Genomic DNA, 24468 nt, shown 5'->3' with positions numbered 1-24468 from the left:
CGAATGGAAGTATTGAGCTCCATCTACTGTCCAAAATGTTGTTTTATCCTGTAGCATACAAAAACATCCCAATAATTACATTGCCAACCAAACAGTTTAAATCACCTTTATTTATTTACAAAGAATTAGTCTTTACAATAACATACTATACATAAAACAATTATTGAGTTGATCATTTCATCCATTAAAAAAAGGCCTCTCCAAATTGAATCTCATAATTAGATATGGAATCATGTCAATGAAGTTCAAAGTCAAAAGTGTACAGTCCACTTGTCCATTCTGAATAAGCGTACAGCTCCATTCAATTTAGAAATACAACATTACACTTTTCTGAGTATGACATCATAGTAGCTTTTTTAGTAATTACATAATGACAATTATATTATGACTTAAATAAATGACAGGATATTGTTAGTTTCCACCTTTAAACTAGTCTTTCCATCTAAAATATACACAACATGACTATATAGTGACAGGATAGTGTTAGTTTTGATCTTCAAACTAGTCTTTCTATAGAATATACACAAGCAACATGAATATATAACCACAGGATAGTTTGGACAACTAGTCTTTCCATACTGTGTTACACACACACAACCACCCAACCTCACCAACCAACCCCACCTGCAAAGCTATTACATAGATTGTTATTGGACTGAAACATACATTTTATTTTTACATCACATAGGTACAATACTGTCTACCAACAGTTTACTGGCTTGGGAACTAAACTTAATCTAGATATTCCCTGATAGAATAAAAAAAACTCCATGCAGAACTAACCCAACAGTCTTTGAAGAACACAATCATCTAGACATTGTCTAATAGCCTACTGTTTAATACACCAATTCAGATCTTATTTCATTCAATCAAAAAAAATACAGTCAGAATTCATTAGGCTATGTCAAGTACACGATAATTTATCAAGTAACTTCAAATACATTCAAGTGGTCTTCGTCAGCTTGGTAACAGTGGCACCTTGTGGAACAGGGTGGTACTGAGAAATAGTTGATGTCCGTCCCAAATAGTACCCAATTCCCCTACGGCCCTGGTCAAAAGTAGTGCACTATATAGGGTATAAGGTGACATTTGGGTCTGAACCTAAGAATAAAGTCAGACTTCAAACCCTTACAGAAGTGTCACCTCACCTGGGATAAGATAAAGAAATCCTTCTACCCCCCCCCCAAAAAAAGATATAGACGTACTATTGTAAAGTGGTTGTTCCACTGGATTATCATAAGGTGAATGCACCAATTTGTAAGTCACTCTGGATAAAAGTGTCTGCTAAATGACGTAAATATAAATGTAGGGATAATACAAGACCAAGAAACTGAGTGAGAACCTGGAATGTAGTTACAAGGTTGACAACTGTTGTCATTAGACAACATTTAAATATAATTAGTTTATTATAATTATAGAATTAAATTCAAACCAGTTCTAATTCTGTGTGTGTTTTATGTTGATCGTCCTGTTTGATTGACAGCTGTGGGCGTTGACTATTCCAGAAGGCACATCTCGCTAGTCTCTAGTCAGGACTGGGCTGTCAGCAACATCAGGCTCATACTCTGTGCACCTGGGGAGGAAAAAGAATAACAGTATTTAGTGAAAATCCATGTATCCTTCCTAGCAACTAATCCAATGTGTAATGCAACATGCAAGCAACTACTAGCTATCTGGGGCCAATGTGTTCTGTCCATAGAATTAGAATAAATTGAGCAGACACACAGTAGCTCTGAAAATAATGTCCTTTTCTTGTGTGAAAGAGTCGGAATGTACGGAATTCTGAAGGGGCACAGAATTCTAATGCCATGATCAAACATTCAAATGGAATGTTGCTTAGAATGGGAACGTCTGTTGTCCTAGTTCTAATTCTATGCTACTGTCATTCTATTTACCTTCTGTACTATTACATCACTGAGCAGGACCTCTTTACTGGCCTGGCAGTCTCTCCTGTTGGCATAGTAAAGGTGGGACAGAAACGGGACAGAGTTTAGGGAGAATCTACTATATGTTGGCCACAGTAGGTATTGTATTATATGTGGTATTGGTCGGGGTCTTACATTTGTTTCTTATCCTAATTAATTATATTATAAAAATGAAACATGTCCCTGTTGTTTGTGACCAAAGGGCCCTTTACTCAAAGAAAACAAGCAATATATTTATCTAAATTGTCTGCCTTTTCCTAACTCTAAATGTATGTAAAAACAACAAAAAAGAACTATACTAAAAATCCCACATAAGAAATAGAGTGTAGAGATCTGACTTACCTTCCACCTTGGCTTCCTCCACTCCCTCTGCGGTCAGCTCCACAGGCCAATCGGTGGCACGCTCCTCTGCGGTCACCTCCACTGCCTCACCAACTGACTCCACACCAGCAGGGGGAGCCTCTAATTCCACCACAGATGCAGCCTCTACAACCTCCACGGGGGTGACTGCCACAGCAGCCTCAACTGGGGGAGCCTCAGAAGCTGGGGCTTCACATTGGTGGCATGAAGTGAAGAGGGCCTCCTTGACTTCCTCAGCCGGGGCTGCCTCTGCCTCCACAACATCCAGGGCTGAGGCTGCTGCCAGCATTGCCGCCTCCACGACGAGCCCCTCATCCTCAGACACTTGGGCTGTCTCCACAGCCTCCTTTGCCGCTGCCGCTTCCTCCGCTGCTGGGGCTTCCTCCGCTGCTGGGGCTTCCTCCGCTGCTGGGGCTTCCTCCGCTGCTGGGGCTTCCTCCGCTGCTGGGGCTTCCTCCGCTGCTGGGGCTTCCTCCGCTACTGGGGCTTCCTCCGCTACTGGGGCTTCCTCCGCTACTGGGGCTTCCTCCACTGGGGCAGCATCCTCTACTACTGCTACCTCTTCGGCTGCAGGTACCTCTGCCTCAACTGGCGCTGACTCTTCGACTGGGGCAGCCTCTTCTGGGGAAAATTCCTCTACTGCTGGTGCTTCTACTATTGGTCCCTCCTTGGCAGAAGCCTCAGGTACTTCCACAGCGGCAGAAGCCTCAGCCACAGGTACTTCCACAGCGGCAGAAGCCTCAGGTACTTCCACAGCGGCAGAAGCCTCAGGTACTTCCACAGCGGCAGAAGCCTCAGGTACTTCCACAGCGGCAGAAGCCTCAGGTACTTCCACAGCGGCAGAAGCCTCAGGTACTTCCACAGCGGCAGAAGCCTCAGCCACAGGTACTTCCACAGCGGCAGGGAGCTCTGGGGCCTCTAGGGGAAGTGCAGCCGTCTCCTCCTCTACGGCGACCGGAACTACTTCCTCTGGCTCAGGGGTCGCCTCAGTAACCACTTCCTCTGTGACATCAGGGGCAGCAACAACAGCCTCCTCTTCTGGTTCTTCAGTTTCCACGACAGCTGCTTCTGCAGCTGATGCTTCTACTGCCACTTCCACCTCCACAGATACTACTTCCTGCTCTACCTTAGCTTTAGGAACCTCCAGGGATTCTAGAATGTCCTCAGCGGGAGCGAGCAAGGGTTCTTCAGTCCGGTCTTCTAGGTGTTGGACGGCGGGCATGAGCCTCCTCTCGGCTACCGAGGCAGCAGCGATCTCAGAGCTGGCCAGGAGCTTCATGGAGGCAGACGTGATGTCAGACACAGCATCTAAAAAGAGAAGCAACAGTCATGTCAGTCTTGCAAGAAAGACAAAAAGGATGCCTGTATATTGCAGACACACTTTGGTGAGATTTTCAGAAAAGTATATGCAAAAATATTGTATATACAAAAGGATGGAGCAGATCAGCAGATACCATACTAAATCAGTCATAACCTACATAAAGTAACCATGTTAGATGTGGGTGATAGTGTTATTATTACAACAGATACCATACTAAATCAGTAATAACCTACAGAGTAACCATGTTAGATGTGGGTGAGTTATTGTATTACAGCAGTCTAGTATTTTCTTCCAGAGAATCACATATTGGCAGGTTATCAACTCTATGGACATCAACTAATCTAAACTTGAGTTTATGTAAGGAAAAAGGTATCGTACTGTAATGGTATCTATGTAGGCCTGTACCACGGTCTTACCAACAGCCTACATACTGATAGGGTCATTTAATTACAGATATCAAATCATGTGTGAAGTAATAACATTCAATCTTTATAAAAGTAATTAAAACATTGTTTACCGTCTACTGTACTTACCTTCCATTCACCTCAGGGCTCAGGATGACATACCTTGACATCATTCCGCCGTGGGGGGCACGTGACCATCTGGGGGGGGGAGGGGTCTAACACATGGGACTAGTCCAGCAGCCATGTCATGCCCCTTGTCTGTGTAGTGTGGATAAAAACCTGGAGGTTTGTTGATAAAGACCCTACTACAGGCTGGAATGTTATGACTGATAAACACTCCACTTCAGGAGTAGCCAACCGTGTACGGATCCATTTAGTTCTCTGAACTGTTCCTTCAATCCAGTTCCTGGTCGTGTTTGGATGTGCACAGGGCCCAAGGCCATTGGACAGTGTTGATCAACTGCTGGCAGTCTGACTGCCTGGTATATGTGCACTACTTTAACCAGCCGACAAATTCAACTAGAAAACAATTCATGCCAAGTACCATAATACTAAACGCATCATAAAGACAAAGCATAAAAAAGGTGAATGTTATTTAATAACTAATCATGGTTTAGTGTTTTTACATTTGCTTTGATGTTGTAAAACCTGTAGAGCCAGACCTGTCAAACCAATCTGCTGCTGTGTCTTCAGACCAGTTTGTACCAGTTCTGGGTTGAAAGCCTGACAGGCACAGAGACTAGACAATTCTGAAATCTGGTACAAGATGTCTATGCTTTACTAAAAGATCACACACAGCTACATAAAACCCTTCAGTACACATGGGAGCATGAACATGGCATTGAGGCACCTGATAGATGATCATAAAAATAATATCCAACTGCTACCAAAACTCATGACTAAACTAAAAGCAATGTACGGTCATGGGTATGTCTAGACTAGAGGAGTTCTGGATGGGTGGGTGTGGGAACTATAGGTTCTACATAACTGGTAAATATTTAACAAAACCTGCCTTTCCATAATGTGTAGGTTAGGCTTAGATATTGATTTTAAAACATTTTTTCCTGGAAAACTTATCATTTGTTCTGTTCAGGAACTCTGACCTAAAATGCAAATGTGTTGTAAAAAAAAGCTGTCAAATCTGAAATGGTAATTTCTATTTGGATAAAAACGTTAGACAAACGCAGCAATAGTGTTTATTACACACGTGAGGGTAATACAATAGAAGAAATGGACCATAGAAGTAACTGACAACGTCTTTATTGAAGGACTTCAGCTTCCTGATTTACTTCTTCACTGATACTTTATAAAACATTTCCTTAAAAGTTGTCAACAATGGCGCATTATTAGTTGGCCCATGGCGATCATCTCCAGACAGTACAACATTTCCAATGTCGATGGATTGGAGATCAATAGAACAGTAGTGTTGAAGTGAGATTGTTGGGTTATTATAAAATGTTCCCTTAATGTTTACCTTTCACAGTTAGGAAATAAAAAGACAGACTTGTAACAGCATCGGCGCAAGCAAATAAACAAAACGGCTTGGACTTTTTGAAGTTCTATTGAGAGATGGTGAATGATTGGTTGGCTAAAGGGGAAAAAAACACTTAGTGTGACAGTATTAGTAGTAGAATGTATGTCTGCATCACAAATGGCACCCTATTCTCTATAAAGCGCACTAGTTTTAACCAAGGCCAATAGGCCACACCATAGGGCTCTGGTGAAACGTAAGCGCACTATAGAGCCCAGCGTCATCCGGGTTAGGGGAGGGTTTGGCCGGGGTAGGCCGTCATTGTAAATAAGAATTTGTTCTTAACTGACTTGCCTAGTTAAATAAAGGTTCCATACAGGGAATCATTTGGGATGCAGCCTGGGGGCATCGTCCTGGACAGCTTCATTACATCATGTAAGTCTTGGCTGGTTTGTGTGTCAGTCACCGTGGTTACAAGGCAAACTTGAGTGTTGGTTGATTAAACTAGTAGTGGACTCGTCTAGATAAAACGGTCCACTAGGTGCTCCACTAGGAGGTAAGGCAGGTAAAGGACAAATTCACTACTACAGTTTGTTAAGTGAGGTTTGAAGTTCAAGGTAGAGGCTCAGGTTCTGTAAACAACAGGTATTTAAAAAAGGTGCATTTTAGTGGAAGTCACTTCCCACCAAGCACTTATCCAAGACCCGCTTTTAATTAAACAATTCCTAGGGCTGCAACAGGCCGCGCCCCTCTTTCCACGGTTATGGTTCCAGGAACTGACAGGGCCACAAATTCTTTGTATAAACACTTGTTTAAAATACATGCTGCTTACTGTGGTTTCAAATGATGAATAGCTACACATCTCCAGGATGAACCAATAATTGAAAAGATTAGAAATGGCTTTCAAATGTTTTTATAAAAGTGTACCAGAGTTAGGGGGGGGCAAACAAACTACTCATCTCCTACAGCATTGCGGTCTGTATCATCCAATCACAGAGCAGAATACAAGTCATGTGGTTTGTTAGCGAACACATGATGGTACGCGATAGCTGTAGTATCTTCCAATCACAGAGCAGATCCAAGTCACGTCATCTGTTCGGTGCCACATCATGTGCCGCTAACAGATCACATGACTTCTACCTGCTCTGTGATTGGACGATACAGACCGCGAGGCGCCATGGTTAGTGTAGGCTTTAGTGCTCTTTGAAACAAACAGAGCACAAACGAGATTTCTCAGAGGTTTAAACATTCATAACCGATGGACACTACATCAACATAAGAAATTGTTTCGCAATCTCGGTTGAAAATAGAACGTCTACGTTGCACAGTAATATTGATAATATTTGATACCACTACGGGTTTTGAGGGTTGAGAATCCACTTCTGGAACCACTGGTTGCAGCCCTATGTTCTCAGCATTGGGGGCAAGGGGGAACTGATCCCTTATCTGTGCTTGGTGGGGGCAGACTTCTCCCTGGCACAGTGTCTAGGATGTGATGAGAAGGATCAGACAGAGATGATGTCATAAAGAGATCAGCGAAGACACAGAGAACCAACTGATCCAATTGTTCCCCAAAGTTCCAATCACTGGGAGTTCCATTTGGGCACTGGAACACTGAGCTTTATGAAATCACCGACTAATCCTTCTAGAGCTTATCCTAGGGAGAGGTGTGAGCAGCACTTAGAGGAGAGAGAGCAGGAAGGAGGAAGGAGATAGCAGGTTTTTGGTCACATTTCACAATAAGATGCCGTTCAAAAAGCAATTCAAATGCTTCTCCGACTAGTATATTTATTATTTGCATAATAACCATTTAACCTGCTTGAAGTGCTTATCGTGTCGAGGTTCATAACACTACCTTACTTTAATCTGAATTTGGAGCACGTTCAACGCATCGTCAAAATGGGAGTGCAAACTTGATTTAAAGCCAAGATAACACTGACATTATCTAGAAATCCTAAATCCATCTTGAATCTTTACATTAGAATTGTCCAAAAATGGCACCCTATTTCCTATATAGTGATGTACTACTGTTGACCAGAGCCTATAGGTCCTATATAGGGAATAGGGTGCATTTCAAAGGCACATAGGTTTGGGGGTCAGGACAACATGTACCATCATGAATCCAATATCTCCCTTTACATCCCCTTTAACACCTAGGAACTCCTCAGAAAAACAGAGCCAGGAGTTTACCCCAACAACCATGATCCGACCAGAAAAAAAACTCCTGTCCCCAGTGATAAATACGACCATATTGCTTGACAAATAGACCGGTATTAATAAAAACCTGAAACAGCTCTGTATTTACCCCTGGTTATAGCTCTGCTGTAAAGGAGTCAGAATGAGAAGAGACAGCTGTCCCCATCACCATGACATCATACCTAACTGAAGTGTTCTTTAACAGAACATAGTCCACCTCCTGCTTCTTATTGTAACATGTGCTAGTAGATAGGGGGCTGTGATCCAAAAAGGCACCCTACTCCATACGTAGGGCGCTACTTTAGACCAGGAAAAGTAGCACACTACACAGGGAATAGGGTGTAGCTGGGGCCTGTGGGGGGGGGGTCAGGTTTAGGGTTGGGAGGGGGGGGTAGTAGTAAGAGGGACACACCACAGCTAAACCCACCCCTCTAGGTTGACCTTTCACCTCTGACCCCTTATGCTGCCACCTCGGCGGCAGGGGCAGCTTCTGCCTCAGGGGCGGTGGGAGCAGTCTCAGCCACTACTTCGGCCACAACTTCCTCACCGGCGGCCTCCACGGCGTCAGGAGCCGCCTCCACGGCGTCAGGAGCCGCCTCCACGGCGTCAGGAGCCGCCTCCACGGCGTCAGGAGCCGCCTCTGCGACAGCCTCCGGGGCAGCTTCTTCCGTAACCACGGCGACTTCCACTGCGGGCACCTCAACTGCGACGACCTCTGGTTCCACAGCAACCTCTGCAACCGCCTCTACGACAGCAACGGATTCGGCTGTGACCTCTGCCACGACTTCCTCTGCTGCTGCAGGCACCTCCTCGATGGCGGCTGTCTCAGCGACCACCTCGGCTAACACCTCTGCTTCTACTGGTGCCGGTTCTTCTGGGGATTCTACTTCCTCTGCTGCTGGTGCTGCTTCTGGAAGGAGATGGAGCGAGAGAGAGAAGTGGAATAGAGAGAAAGGTCGGGAGGGATGAGAACGTGTCCTCCTTATAGGGTTTAGTCCAATTCCAACATCAATCCCCTAAAGACAGATTCTAAATTGTACCATGCGGTCTGGTCCTGGGTCTAACATATCCTGATCAGAAAGAAAAGGATAGGTGGATCCAACATGGAGAGAAATACTAAGTTTAAACTGCTTTCAGTTTTAGTCCTCTGCTAAGCAGTGTTAACTACCTTTTAATGTGTGACGCAGTTTGACTTTTGAACCCTCTGGAAACCCCTGAGGCGTACACTACGAATGTAGCTAGACGTACTCAGGCTTTTCTGAAATTAGCTAGCATCAGTTAGCTTCACATTCCAGCTCAGGCTTTTTCCATGTTACTTAGGTAGATATTGATTGTGCACCCGTCACTTCCTCCAGCCTGCTCAAGCCAGGCTTGTAACTACATAGCTAGTCGAACACCGAACTCGTCATTAACAATTCTAAAACATCAATCCATGTGCCAGAGTGTCACATTTTCATTTTTGACTAAATCAAATTGAAACAAAAAATAGTCACCCTGCAATTTCAGCAGACGATGGTGTGGAATGGACTATTAGAAGTACAGTCTCTCACACATTGTTTCTTCTGTGTTATTAGTCCTTTCCCACCCAGTCCCATGATAAAATCATTGTATTAGGAAAGTTGCACCACATGTGAAGTTTCAAATGCTTCCAGTCACTAAATGTTTTTTTGTCATATGTATTTGATTACAATTTTTAACACAAGAACAGTTGATTAATAAAATGTTGAGTCAGTCGTCTTCCTCAAATATGGAGAATAAAGAGATGATCCACTCAGAGGGAGGAAGTCTAATTGGAACGGTCCTCAACTCAGGGCTTTAACACTTCATTCAGGATCAGTATAGTTCGCCTGCCTGGTGCAAGTTACTTCTAAAGGATTCATTGGCATAGAAATGTAGCTGGTTAAAAAGGTGAGCCACAGTCATGTCTGAGTTGAACTCAGAGTTGACCAAAGACGACTCACACCACATTCGTCGTTTAGGGCTCCGACCAGGTCGGTGACACCTGCTCAGCTGTAAAGGGCCCCTGTGGCTTTGAAAAACCGTCAAATCCCTATTCCTTGATTACGCTCCCTCAAAGGTCATTGGAGGTCAGAGGGGCAGGACCTCGGATCCTTTCCTCCAATGTGCTTTGAGAGAGCGGCGAGGAATAGTGGAATCTAGGATGGGATCTAGACATCCCAAGATGCACCCCATTTCCCTACATAGGGCTCTGGTCAAAAGTAGTGCACTATGGGCCCTGGTCAAACATGGTGCAGTAAATAGGGAATAGGGTGCCTCTTGGGACACACTCCCAGCCAGAGGGATCAGCTGGAGCAGGGTTAAGGTCAAGGTTAACTAGGCTTAACTGAAATCAGCTGGTTTTATTAACAAACCATTATAATAGGTAACAAGGATAATCAACTGATTAGCCAGTGGTCTGTATTGGTATTTAAACTGGCCCCTGAGTAGTTAAAGATCCAGACACATTCTGTTGTAGAAGTATACCCAAGTACACGAACAAGGAGAAGATCTCAACTAATTAGCCAGGAATGACAGCAGCAGCCTCAACTTGTTTTAAACTGTGTAATTAAGAAGACGAGGAACTTGGGGTCAGGTACTTTGGGCGATATCGCTGTGACAGACGAAGCAACGAGCAAACATAACATGCAGTCAGGACAGAAAAAAAAGAACAAGCTTTCTGGAATACACCAAAAGATATGCAAATGTACAACATAAAAAGACCAACAGGAAGATATGAAGGAAATGAATGAGTTCCCATGGCTTAGTCTGAAATGTGTGGAGAGTAAACAATACTACTGAGTAAAAAGGGCAATAATAAGCAAGAAAATCTCCTAGATGGACACCGGTAAGAACATCTTTGATCAAAGCTCAACATTACCCTTTCCTTTTAACGTGTGCCCAGCTTATGTAGCTATTTTAGAAACAGGTAAAGGAGAGTTCAGAATGCTTAAAGGGGCAGGGGTAGAGTTTGTTGAATACGTGTAGGCCAGATGTAGAAATCCAAGTTAGTTATTGAAAGTTTGTTGGCTAGCAATTTCAAAATGGCTACCAGTGCCAGGTGTGTCGGGGGAGGTGTAGAATTTAATTTAAAGTTAATGTGATTGAATAGTGAAGCCTACAAAATGGCGGCTCCCACCACCACAAAGGTATGAAATGGCAGTTTGTTACGCTTTGTTCTGACAGGCAGTTATAAGATGTTTCATGCCAGGTATGACTAGAGCAGTGTCTCAAATGGCACTCTATTCCCCATCACCACAGCGCCGGACAGACAGGATCTGCTAAAGCATTCAAGCTACATTTTTCACAGGCACGCTAAAAGACTTCCAAAAAGAACTCCCCCTCTGCCTCGCCTGTAACACAAAAAGAAAAAATGACATCCGTTGTCTATATATAGGTTTAGGGTTTGTCTACACACCGTATGGCCACTAGTGTACTAAGGATGGGTGAATGTAGGTAGGAACAGAAAACTAGACTCTACATGAACCAATCAGAGCTCCCAGCGACACTATGTGAACCAAGGAGCTTAGCCCAACAACAGACCAATCAGGCGATCTGGGCACAGGGCCCGGGAACCCCAACAGGTCAATTCATCACTGACAGAAATCAGCCCTGACAGTCTAGATTAATCACATTCAGGGTGATCATTCCACCATGCTGGCATGTCGGTGGCAGCGCCAAAACAGGGTCCATGCCAAATGAAAACATTTGGCTAGGCTTAGCGTGGACAAAAACATTATTGTCATGGTTTCAACGTTCTGATGAGACATTCCTTCTCCAACTGACACTACAACTCTGGCCATTCTTGTCCATTATGATGAGGAATTCTGGAATACTGAGAGTATAAATTCTACAACTCCCCTAGGACTCTACATTCTATGGTTCTAAATTCTATGGTTCATGTCTTTTGGTAGAATGTCAAGAGTGTGGATCAATGAGTGTGTGGCAGTGCAGACAGTAGGCTACTTAGTACTCACCCTTGGGCCTCGAGTTCATCTCGGCGAGTCTGTCATTGTACCGCTCACTGTCACCATTCACAGTCTTGTAAGCCTGAATGGAACAGACAGAGGTTGGAGGGACACGCCAAACTAAAAGAACACAGAAAGGGAATCTAGCTGCATTTCAAAATGGCTGCCTTGAACTGAAAGTTGAGAACCTGAATCCTCTTCCCTCAGCTCTAGTAAGTAACAGTGTAGTGTTAAATAAAGCAGTGGACTAAGCGAACGTCCTTGCCAACAGTTGTCTGTAGAACTGGTATAACGGTCTTTAAAAAGCACCACTGCTGCGGTAAGGGTTCTCCATGACAACAGTTACCACAAGGCTATAAAGTGAGCTCCAAAAGTATTGGGACAGTGACACATTTGTTGTTGTTTTGGCTCTGTACTCCTGCACTTTAATGAAAATGACATGAGGTTAAAATGCAGACTGTCAGCTTTGGAGGGTATTTTCATCCATACCTGGTGAACCATTTAGAAATTAACACTTTTTGTACATAGTCCCCCCCCATTTTAGGGGACCAAAAGTTGAGAGAATTTCACTTGTATGAGTGTTAAAAGTAGTCAAAAGTGTAGTATTTAGTCCCATTTTCAGAGCACGAAACGACTACTTTGTTTTGGTTGTGTTCCAGATTATTTTGTGCTCAATAGAAATAAAATGGTAAATAATGTGTCATTTTTGAGTCACTTATAAATAAGAATAAAATATTATATAGTAACGTGGATGCTACCATGATTACGGACAATCCTGAATGAAACGTGAATAATGATGAGTGAGAAAGTAACAACAATATCATACCGCCAAGACATTACAATTACAGGGGGAGGTTAGCATTTATTTGGGAGGGTATGATATTTGTGCGTGAGAGAATTATAGAGCAGGTGTTTAACTGAAGCATAGCCTACCTGTGTATTTTTCCTAGTTGAGGCGAGTGCTGTTGAGTTTCAGCCACATAAGAGAAAAAATGTTGTGGGGTTTTCATCCTACAGTAACGTAATACTATGCTATTATATTGGGTCCTGTAGAATACTATCATTATGTGATCTGGCAGACATTCAGTTTTGATCAAACTTTATTAAAACGACCACCATTCAACAGAGTAGCCTGTTCTCTACAGGTAGAGAGTCAAGGACAGAATAAACACGAGCAGAACGTGAAACCATCTTTAGTCCGGAGGAAAAACGGTCAGAGAAAAGTTGGGGTCCGCAGCCACTCCTCACATTGTTCCCTAACCAAACCACTGGCCTGGGATCATGTGTCCTAATGTTTATGCATTGTTCCCTAACCAAACCACTGGCCTGGGATCATGTGTCCTAATGTTTATGCATTGTTCCCTAACCAAACCACTGGCCTGGGGTCATGTGTCCTAATGTTTATGCATTGTTCCCTAACCAAACCACTGGCCTGGGGTCATGTGTCCTAATGTTTATGCATTGTTCCCTAACCAAACCACTGGCCTGGGGTCATGTGTCCTAATGTTTATGCATTGGATTAAAGTGTGGAAAACTGATCTGGGAAGAGTAAGGAAAAATCAATAAGCTTGAAATTAAAGTAAACTATATAGCATGCTTAATTCACATTAACCTCCAGGAACAGACTTCAGATCAGTGTGCGCTCTCCAGATCACCTTAACCATTATGGGAGGAAACAAACTGACCTAAGATCAGTGTCTAGGGTGATACTCAAATAGTAGAATACGGTTCTGAGTAGGTGGTGTCCTTCAGGCACAAATCTGATCTAGGATCAGCATATACTGCCCAGACCTTACCCTTTAACATTAGGTACACACACAACCGATCTTGAATCAGTACTTACGTAGACTACAGCGGCAGTGAGGCCTCCTCCACACAGAACAGCGTACGCCACGTTGGTGGCAGAGCCACCGGGGATCCCGACGGACATCTGCCGCACTGGAACCACTGGAAGGAGACACAGTGGAGAAGGGGACATGGTTAGGGGACGGACCAGAAGAGAGAGCTACCAAAGACTGTGGATAATTAAGATCTCATGAAGGCGGTTTACCAGTTTACCAAAAATGGTCAAGGTTCCTGTCTGTGAAAGATTCTTCAAAGTAGCAGCCACCACCGTAAAGCATGGAGGAGGTGTGATGGTGATTTGCTGGTGACACCGATTTATTTAGATTTCAAGGCACACTTAACCAGCGATAGGCCATCCCTTCTGGTTGGCGCTTAATGGGACCATCATTTGTTTTTCAACAGGACAATGACCCAACACACCTCCAGGCTGCATAAGGGCTGTTTGACCAAGAAGGAGAGTGATGGAGTGCTGCATCAGATGACCTGGCCTCCACAATCACCCGACCTCAACCCAATTGAGATGGTTTGGGATGAGTTGGACCGCAGAGTGAAGGAAAAGCAGCCAACAAGTGCTCAGTATATGTGAGAACTCCAAGACTGTTGGAAAACATTCCTCATAAAGCTGGTTGAGAGAAAGCCAAGAGTGTGCAAAGCTATGATCAATATATATATTCAGATTTGTTTAACACTTTTTTGGTTACTACATGATTCCATGTGTGTTATTTTATAGTTTTGATGTCTTCACTATTATACAATGTAGAAAATAATAGAAATAAAGAAAAACCCTTGAATGAGTCAGTGTCCAAACCTATGACTGGTACTGTAGATACAGAGGGAGATATACATAAAACATGTAAATATATGAATAGAAAGCAAGTTGTACACTTTTCGTTCATCTACCCAGACAGTAAGGAAGATGCTAGTTTTGCATTGGACAGATGACCATACCATGGCAATGGACCCACTATGATTTCTGTATGGGCCCTATTGATCAGTTTCTTGCATTGTCAATCTATGCATATCTAATGTTATCCTCCATCATGGTCAACATTGTCCTACAACAGGGCCTGGGTTCATCCTGTCCTGTCCAGCCATCTTCTTTCCACTCAGGGCATCAGTGGTGTTCTGGTACCATGGCAACAAGCCTCTATCCCTCTTAATCGCGTTACACAAGAAAGACACAGTAGCACCATTCATTTGACACAGCAGAGCAGAGGCAGCGGAAAGTGTTAGCATAAGCCAAGCTAAACGCGACGAGCCAGCCAATCCCAGTCCATCCTACCAAGCTAAACACGACGAGCCAGCCAATCCCAGTCCATCCTACCAAGCTAAACACGACGAGCCAACCAATCCCAGTCCATCCTACCAAGCTAAACACGACGAGCCAACCAATCCCAGTCCATCCTACCAAGCTAAACACGACGAGCCAACCAATCCCAGTCCATCCTACCAAGCTAAACACGACGAGCCAGCCAATCCCAGTCCATCCTACCAAGCTAAACGCGACGAGCCAACCAATCCCAGTCCATCCTACCAAGCTAAACGCGATTAGCCAGCCAATCCCAGTCCATCCTACCAAGCTAAACACGACGAGCCAACCAATCCCAGTCCATCCTACCAAGCTAAACGCGACTAGCCAACCTATCCCAGTCCATCCTACCAAGCTAAACACGACGAGCCAGCCAATCCCAGTCCATCCTACCAAGCTAAACACGACGAGCCAGCCAATCCCAGTCCATCCTACCAAGCTAAACACGACTAGCCAACCTATCCCAGTCCATCCTACCAAGCTAAACGCGACTAGCCAACCTATCCCAGTCCAACCTAGTCCAGACCTGGGTTCAAATAATACCTGAAATAATTTCAAGAAGTTTCTGTTGATTGAGCTTGCCTGGCTTAATGGACCAACAGACGGACCAAACCCCACCCTTCTGGTGCTCCTAAAAGCCTAAAGCAAAAGCTCAAAAGGTATGTTAAAGATTTCAAATAGTGTTTGAACGCAGATCTATTCTAGTCCTTGTTTTATGCCTGATACTGTGTTTGATTGGACAACCCCCAATAAACATGTCCTGCTTTCTAAACCCCTCCCCATCTAAACACATTTCATTTGGGTTAATGTCAATTGAATCTTTGCCAATAGCATAGTGCTGATGTAAAATCACTGTCAGACTGTGGGACACTGAATCATCTTCACAGAACCATCATATTAACAACACTAAAGAAAGACCCAAATGCAGCAATAGAGATTTGAGATAAGACCATAAATCTCCATAATGGGTTGTTATTGTTGTTGTGTGGGTGGCATGGTCCACATGGCCAGTAGGGCTGGGTGGATAGCAGGAGCCTAGTCTTCAGTAAACAGACTGCCAGGGTTGACAGGATTGGCTCTCCTCAGGCTAAATAGCCTGATCCTATCAACACTGGCAATGGTGGTGCATTTAGAACACAGACATAAATAAAACCTCGTCCTTCCTGGACCAAAGATCCTCTCCTCTGCTACACCGTCACCCAAACACTCCCTAAAATCACACACACAACCAGTCAATCACACACCATAGAAACGGCACAGCCCCACGACATAAAACCAGTCAACTACACAGGAAATGTGGCCGTGTTCCACTGTGTAGTTCTGCCTGTTAATCCATTAGAGACTAGTAAAGGACTGCTATAGACTACTGTCTACATTCAGCCCTGAGTACAAAACACCAGGAATATAACTGTACCGTGGTGGTGTACAGGGGACTAGGTTCAAAGTTCAACATGTGTCCCAGAATGCAAAGGTCTGGCAGAGGGGCACCTACAGGGCAAAACAAGAGAGACACTTTCTATAAGTGGTGCCTCTGTGGTGTGTGCTCATGAGGTGTGTATGTTTCCGCACCTCTGTCTCTGGGTGAGTGTGTGAGCGTCATGTGTTCTATAAGAGGTGTGTGTGTGTTCACCTGTCTCTGGCTGAGAGAATGTGTGTTCACCTGTCTCTGGCTGAGAGAGAGAGCGTGTGTGTGTGTGTGTGTGTGTGTGTGTGTGTTGTGTGTGTGTGTGTGTGTGTGTGTGTGTAGAGCAGCCCAGGCTGCAGTAAGGGAACAATGTACAGAAGGGAGATCTCCACCCCTGTTCCTTCCATGTAAAGAGTATCACATTTCATCCTGCAGCTCTGCAGAGAACACATGTATCCTACCATGCTGACTCCTCATCTACCCCCTGATAGAGGTCAACAGAACCACATGTATCCCTACCATGCTGACTACTCATCTACCCCCTGATAGAGGTCAACAGAACCACATGTACCCTACCATGCTGACTACTCATCTACCCCCTGATAGAGGTCAACAGAACCACATGTATCCTACCATGCTGACTACTCATCTACCCCCTGATAGAGGTCAACAGAACCACATGTATCCTACCATGCTGACTACTCATCTACCCCCTGATAGAGGTCAACAGAACCACATGTACCCTACAATGCTGACTCATCTACCCCCTGATAGAGGTCAACAGAACCACATGTATGCTACCATGCTGACTACTCATCTACCCCCTGATAGAGGTCAACAGAACCACATGTACCACTTCAGTGAGCTGATCAGATACATACACACAAGTCTTATCAGCTCCATAGATAACCGAAGCAACTTAGATAACATCCCAGAACTCAGACCAGTAGTTTTGTGCTTCACACACACACGGGGGCGGCAGGTAGCCTGGTGGTAGTCTAGTGGTTAGAGTGTTGGGCCAGTAACCAGCAGGTAGCCTAGTGGTAGTCTAGTGGTTAGAGTGTTGGGCCAATAACCAGCAGGTAGCCTGGTGGTAGTCTAGTGGTTAGAGTGTTGGGCCAATAACCAGCAGGTAGCCTGGTGGTAGTCTAGTGGTTAGAGTGTTGGGCCAGTAACCAGCAGGTAGCCTGGTGGTAGTCTAGTGGTTAGAGTGTTGGGCCAGTAACCAGCAGGTAGCCTGGTGGTAGTCTAGTGGTTAGAGTGTTGGGCCAGTAACCAGCAGGTAGCCTGGTGGTAGTCTATTGGTTAGAGTGTTGGGCCAGTAACCAGCAGGTAGCCTGGTGGTAGTCTAGTGGTTAGAGTGTTGGGCCAGTAACCAGCAGGTAGCCTGGTGGTAGTCTAGTGGTTAGAGTGTTGGGCCAGTAACCAGCAGGTAGCCTGGTGGTAGTCTAGTGGTTAGAGTGTTGGGCCAGTAACCAGCAGGTAGCCTGGTGGTAGTCTAGTGGTTAGAGTGTTGGGCCAGTAACCAGCAGGTAGCCTAGTGGTAGTCTAGTGGTTAGAGTGTTGGGCCAGTAACCAGCAGGTAGCCTGGTGGTAGTCTAGTGGTTAGAGTGTTGGGCCAGTAACCAGCAGGTAGCCTGGTGGTAGTCTAGTGGTTAGAGTGTTGGGCCAGTAACCAGCATGTAGCCTAGTGGTAGTCTAGTGGTTAGAGTGTTGGGCCAATAACCAGCAGGTAGCCTGGTGGTAATTTAGTGGTTAGAGTGTTGGGCCAGTAACCAGCAAGTAGCCTGGTGGTAGTCTAGTGGTTAGAGTGTTGGGCCAGTAACCAGCAGGTAGCCTGGTGGTAGTCTAGTGGTTAGAGTGTTGGGCCAGTAACCAGCAGGTAGCCTGGTGGTAGTCTAGTGGTTAGAGTGTTGGGCCAGTAACCAGCAGGTAGCCTGGTGGTAGTCTAGTGGTTAGAGTGTTGGGCCAGTAACCAGCAGGTAGCCTAGTGGTTAGAGTGTTGGGCCAGTAACCAGCAGGTAGCCTGGTGGTAGTCTAGTGGTTAGAGTGTTGGGCCAGTAACCAGCAGGTAGCCTAGTGGTAGTCTAGTGGTTAGAGTGTTGGGCCAGTAACCAGCAGGTAGCCTAGTGGTAGTCTAGTGGTTAGAGTGTTGGGCCAATAACCAGCAGGTAGCCTGGTGGTAGTTTAGTGGTTAGAGTGTTGGGCCAGTAACCAGCAGGTAGCCTGGTGGTAGTCTAGTGGTTAGAGTGTTGGGCCAGTAACCAGCAGGTAGCCTGGTGGTAGTCTAGTGGTTAGAGTGTTGGGCCAGTAACCAGCAGGTAGCCTGGTGGTAGTCTAGTGGTTAGAGTGTTGGGCCAATAACCAGCAGGTAGCCTGGTGGTAGTCTAGTGGTTAGAGTGTTGGGCCAGTAACCAGCAGGTAGCCTGGTGGTAGTCTAGTGGTTAGAGTGTTGGGCCAGTAACCAGCAGGTAGCCTGGTGGTAGTCTAGTGGTTAGAGTGTTGGGCCAGTAACCAGCAGGTAGCCTGGTGGTAGTCTAGTGGTTAGAGTGTTGGGCCAGTAACCAGCAGGTAGCCTAGTGGTAGTCTAGTGGTTAGAGTGTTGGGCCAGTAACCAGCAGGTAGCCTGGTGGTAGTCTAGTGGTTAGAGTGTTGGGCCAGTAACCAGCAGGTAGCCTGGTGGTAGTCTAGTGGTTAGAGTGTTGGGCCAGTAACCAGCAGGTAGCCTGGTGGTAGTCTAGTGGTTAGAGTGTTGGGCCAACAACCAGCAGGTAGCCTGGTGGTAGTCTAGTGGTTAGAGTGTTGGGCCAGTAACCAGCAGGTAGCCTAGTGGTTAGAGTGTTGGGCCAGTAACCAGCAGGTAGCCTGGTGGTAGTCTAGTGGTTAGAGTGTTGGGCCAGTAACCAGCAGGTAGCCTAGTGGTTAGAGCGTTGGGCCAGTAACCGAAAGGTTGCTAGATCTAATCCCTGAGCTGACAAGATAAAAATCTGTCATTCTGCCCCTGAACAAGGCAGTTAACCCACTGTTACCTAGACCGTCATTGTAAATAAGAATTTGTTCTTAACTGACCTGCCTGGTTAAATAAAGGTTCAATAAAAACACACCACCTTTTACATAGAGGCCATTTAGCAGACTGTGGTCCAGAGAGACACAGTCAATACATTCAACTAAAGTAGGACAAGACAAATCCCAACAGTCATTGCCAGTAAAAGGTTCCTCAGAAAACACAGCCATCAGTTGTTAGCAGACGTTGATCCTGGTTGACCCAGAGCTACTCCGCTGCTCTCTCTAATCCCATCACACAGCAAGTCAGTTCCTGTCTGTTCCTGTCTGTTCCTGTCTGTTCCTGTCTGTTCCTGTCTGTTCCTGTGAAGGCCCAGTTATTTATACAGGTAGCTAGGTACTAATCAGTTAAGCTGAGCTGGAGGTCAGACGAGTCACAGACACACGTGATCCCAGTTTCCTCCCTGACAGCCAGTCATGGCACAGAACCACCGATTCCTTCCAACTGAATAGAGACCATTCACACCAGTGGCACACACACACACACACACAGGACTATACATGCATGAAGAAATGCCCGCCCCCTACGTAGGCCTGAAGCCTAACCATGAGGCCCATCTGCCCTAGACATAGACCTAGTAACGACTGACTAGTGATCAATACGTCATTAGTCAGCTAAATATAATCCAGAGCAGGGTGTGCAGAAATACACAGAGGATAAAGCTGTTATAATGCATGTCTATGCTTCTAGCTATAGATCAGGGGGAATATACATCTATACATCCTAGTGTCAAAACATGGAGAGGATGGAGAGGCTCTTACATTTAGAAAACAGGAAATTAAACCAACACTGTTCAGATCTCCCTCAGGGCAAATTCCTTACCCAACAAAGCAAATAGGGATTGTAGTTCCGGAATGAAGCCAGACTAGAACTAGTCTATCGATGAAGCTCGTGCATGGGAAAGTAGCTACACTAAAAACACAACCAAAATCCATTCTTCCCCTTGTTTTCACTCAAACACACACAAAGCTATTAACCAAACAATAACATTTCTCTCTCCCTGACAAAACGCTCTGATGAGTCTGGGGAGAATGAATACAACATCACGATCAATTTGGATTATAGAGTGACGTCTCTGCAGAACTCGACAGGTCAAATTCAAGTAGGGCTGCTATAGGCTAATCCAATTATCTACACACACACACACACACAACCCCTATCCTATACACGCGCTACCGTCACACGTGAAGAATATCCATAGGACATCATATAGGCGACAACATCTCCACTTAGCCTTAAAAAAAACTACGATTTAGGGGATATATCTGATATTAAATACATGCACTTGATAACACCGATTATGTAGTCGTTCTGGACGGGGATGCGCTGTTTCGTAACTAAATAGTGCATAACTGCATGTTCTAATCTCTGTGGACATGGACACACCTCCCCAACGGAAAAGGGGTGTGTTGCCCCAACAAGCGCTCAGCAATAATGTAAAGCTGAAATGATTATATGTAACTTTTCTTGCAATGTTTTTCAATAAACTAGTAAAGAATGATACCGTGGATCATCCTGGAATGAATAAAGTACATAAATGTCGCGCAATTTGAAGGAAACTGCATTGATTGAAAAATCCTGAAATATTGTATACAAAATTCAGACAATCCAAATGTAAAAGAAATCAAGCTCAACTGTTTACACAGACGGTCATTAAAACCCACTGTAATTGCATTGACCTTCGCGTAAATCCCCACATCACGCACGCGTGACGCGTCAGCTAGGATGCAACAAACGCTTCATATAAAAATGCCCCAAACAAATACAATATACTCCATCAAATTGAACCACTTCTAATCCACTCACCATTTCTGGATAGGGGTAGGGCGACTGTCATTCGTGCCAGGAGCCCCAGTCTCTGCCAAGCAGATCTACAGAAAAACATTTCTGATCAAATCCAGGATCTAGTGTACAGTGTGTGTGGTGGTACAGGAGTCTTGCTGGATGACTGAGGAGAGACCAGCTGTGATCACGCAACTACAGACTGCGCTCGTTAGACTGGAGGCAGAGAATTCACCAAAGAGAGCAAACCAACCCCCCGCCTCTTTATAAACGTCATCCTCGACAGGTCAAAGGTTGATTTGACATGACACGTGGTTTTTGGGGAATAAACAAAATAAACATTTTGAACATCATGTTCAAGGGGTTCTATATGGATTTCAGATAAATATTCTGGAAGTTTTGTGGTGGATTTTGTTATGCGTAAATGAGAATGGCAGACCAGATCTCGTTCAGGCATAAATGTTAGCTTGTTCAACTGGTATAGTACCGTGGAGATGCCAGAAATACAGGCGGATCTTTATCAAAGTACAGTATGCATATTGTGGTATTATTTCATATAATAACTTCTGCATAAGTCTAACTACCATAATAAAACCATATTACCATAGCCCTATTCGATAAGTGCCTGTCGGATTCCCAGAGCATCTCATTCCCCCCAACTACTATGTATAAATGGATTAGTTAGGCCTCTCCTGCAGCTTGGAAGGACATGTACACTGATCAAAAATATAAACGCAGCATGTAAAGTGTTGGTCCCATGTTTCATAAACTGAAATAAAAAATCCCTGACATTTTTAGGAGTATTTCTGTCTGTAGTAAAGCCCTTTTGTGGGGAAAAACTCATTCTGATTGGTGCAGCCTGGGTCCCCAGAGGGTGGCCCTGGCTGCCAAGTGGGTTGGCCTATGCCCTCCAAGAACCACCCATGGCTGCGCCCCTGCCTAGTCGTGTGAAATCCATACATTAGGGCCTTATTTATTTCATTTGGCTGATTTCCTTATATGAACTGTAACTCAGTAACATCTTTGAAATTGTTCCATGTTGCGTTTATACATTTTGTTCAGTATACATCAGAGAATAGGATGCGTCCCAAATGGCAGCCTTTTCCCTATTTAGTGCACTACTTTTGACCAGGGCCCATGGGGAATAGGGTGGCATTTGGTATTCCCTATAGAGTGCACAACTTTTGACCAGGACCTATAGGGAATAGGGTGCCATTTTGGGACAAAATCCAGAACAAATACCCCACAGCCATGGACAGGCAGGGCTCTACTGTGGGCCTACATCACAGGAGGTTGGTGGCACCTTAATTGGGGAAGACGAGCTTGTGGTAATGACTGGAGCGGAATAAGTGGAATGGTATCAAATACAGCAAACACATGAGCTGTGTTCAAATACCCATACTGACATACTGTATACTACATACTTAATGAGTATATACACTACATGCTATTACATACTATTAGTTCATTTTTGTATACTATAAACAAACTGTATCATTTCAGTTGAGCGTACTAACACTTCGCCTGTCTACTGGAAGTTGAAGATGTTGCTATGCAACCTCTTGCTAGCGCAACAAATTACTAGCTAGACATCATACCAATACGGGTGTGTTCGTAAATTTAACTTTGGCTATCTACTCAGATGTCAGAGCGCTCTCATCTGAGTGTGCCAGAGCGCAGAATAACTGATGAATTTACGAACACTCAACACCCGTTGAATATGGCCCGCGGCAGAAAACATTGGCAAAAAAAGTGTAATTAAATTATTGCCAGCAGCATAGTTACAGTCACCAACGCTCTGGATAACATGAAAACAGCCTAACCAGCTCTGCTAGGAGAGTAAAATGGTCAGAGCGAGGTGTTCTCTCATTTATATCTGGAAGTAACTAGCAAGCTAGCTGAACTCAGTGTTGGGTGCGTTGGGTGCCAGTTAGCGTTGGGTGCTCGACTGCCGTTGTGAGGTCAGAACGCTCAGATCAACCCTACTCCTCAGCCAGAGCGTCCAGTGTGCGCTCTGAATGCTCCAAGAGTGAAACGCTCTGAATTTACAAACAACAATCTGACAACGCTCTGAATTTACGAACGTCCAGAGCGTACGCTGGCACTCCAGAGTGAATTTACAAACGCACCCTAAAACTAACTTGCGAAGCAGCTATGGTTTCCAGGTGTTTGATGCCGTTCCATTTGCTCCGTTCCGGACATTATTATGAACCGTTCTCCCCTCAGCAGCCTCCTGTCGCCTACATACAGGGTGAATTCTCAATAAGTGGTACCCCTTTTTGCGTTTCTGTCTCCTGTAACCTCTTCAGACATCTATCCAACATATTCGCCCAACACATGATACATTTCTGAAATCCTCAAGATGTTTCCTAATCACAAAAAAATGAAAAAAGAATGTTGATATCATATTCATGAGATGGATGGCTGACCAGCTGACTGATCACCTCAGACAGGGCAACTCCATACATCAAATGAAATGTGGATTCAGAACTAACAACTCTTTAAAAAGGCCTTTGATACTGTGAATCATGAGGTGCTCCTATCCAAACTATCCTCCCGTAATGTGTCCACTGAAGCCATGAGTTGAATGTATTCCTATCTGACGAACAGAAGCCAAATGGTTTGTCTGGGTGGGGGGGTGTCAATATTAAGCCCTCTTCTGTTTACCATCAATATAAATGATCTCCTACCTGCTTGCCCACAAGCTGACATGCAGATGTATGTGGACGATACAGTCCTGTATGTACTGTCAACAAACAGACAACATGTTGTTAACAAGTTAACTGAAGCTATTGTCCACGTCTCTAAATGGTTGGCTGATTCTTGCCTGCATTTAAATATTCACAAGACTGTTTGGATGTACTTCTGGAAGAAAACCGTTGATTCGACCCAACGAGCTGTTCCGGTCAATGGGGAGAAACTCAATAGTTGTGTTTAACTCTAATTATCTCGGCATCATTTTGGACTCCCAACTTCATATTCAAGAAGCAGGCGAAGGTGGTGGTGGTTAACACGGTCATGTTTGGATTAAGCTTTAGGTTTATAACACCTTCCTCTGGAGGCCACCAAACTATGTAGGTATGATATGATGTTCTCCCATCTGAGTTATAGCATCACATGCTGGTCACTAGTAGGAGCTACCATTCAGAAACCAATTGAATCACTCTACAAACACTTTTATATAACAAACCAAACAGTTACCACCATTGTCACGTCATTCACAAACATCATGTATTCAGTCTGGACAGCTTTAAACTTTGTCTTTATGATGCTGCATGGCCTTGCTCCTCCACCTCCGCAGGTATATCATGCTCAAGGAAACCACCTGCAGGATAACAAGGGCAGGAACTAGAGAGGACTGTGTTGTCCCTTTTCCACACTGTAAACTGGGACAATCCGCCCTCTCAGTAAGAACTATCAT

The 24468-nt window shown here is 44.7% G+C and overlaps 2 protein-coding genes across 4 annotated transcripts; both read right to left on the bottom strand.

Moving 5' to 3' along the window:
- Positions 1-92: 92 nt before the first annotated feature.
- Positions 93-4206, bottom strand: LOC106602106 (testis-specific gene A8 protein). 2 transcript variants are annotated; one of them, XM_014194575.2, is made up of 3 exons: positions 2268-4206; positions 1896-1950; positions 93-1573 (listed from the first exon to the last, which is right to left on the bottom strand). In XM_014194575.2, the coding sequence occupies exons 1-2, from the start codon at positions 3562-3564 to the stop codon at positions 1907-1909; spliced, it is 1341 nt and encodes a 446-aa protein (XP_014050050.2). In that variant the 5' UTR covers positions 3565-4206; the 3' UTR covers positions 93-1573; positions 1896-1906. The 2 variants fall into 2 exon arrangements, with proteins under 2 accessions (XP_014050050.2, XP_014050051.2); XM_014194576.2 differs by lacking the exon at positions 1896-1950 and having other exon boundaries at positions 2268-4205.
- A 1048-nt stretch (positions 4207-5254) lies between these two features.
- On the bottom strand, positions 5255-21297 carry LOC123742377 (testis-specific gene A8 protein). 2 transcript variants are annotated; one of them, XM_045716293.1, is made up of 4 exons: positions 21072-21297; positions 13486-13589; positions 11652-11724; positions 5255-8587 (listed from the first exon to the last, which is right to left on the bottom strand). In XM_045716293.1, exons 1-4 carry the CDS (start codon positions 21148-21150, stop codon positions 8136-8138), a joined length of 708 nt encoding a protein of 235 aa, XP_045572249.1. In that variant the 5' UTR covers positions 21151-21297; the 3' UTR covers positions 5255-8135. The 2 variants fall into 2 exon arrangements, with proteins under 2 accessions (XP_045572249.1, XP_045572250.1); XM_045716294.1 differs by having other exon boundaries at positions 5255-8584.
- Between the last annotated feature and the right edge of the window lie 3171 nt (positions 21298-24468).

Source organism: Salmo salar, chromosome ssa04 (genome assembly GCF_905237065.1).
Source record: "Salmo salar chromosome ssa04, Ssal_v3.1, whole genome shotgun sequence".
Classification (NCBI taxonomy): Eukaryota; Metazoa; Chordata; class Actinopteri; order Salmoniformes; family Salmonidae; genus Salmo; species Salmo salar.
The sequence above is the reverse complement of the archived record's forward strand: the minus strand, read 5'-3'. Positions and strand labels throughout refer to the sequence as shown.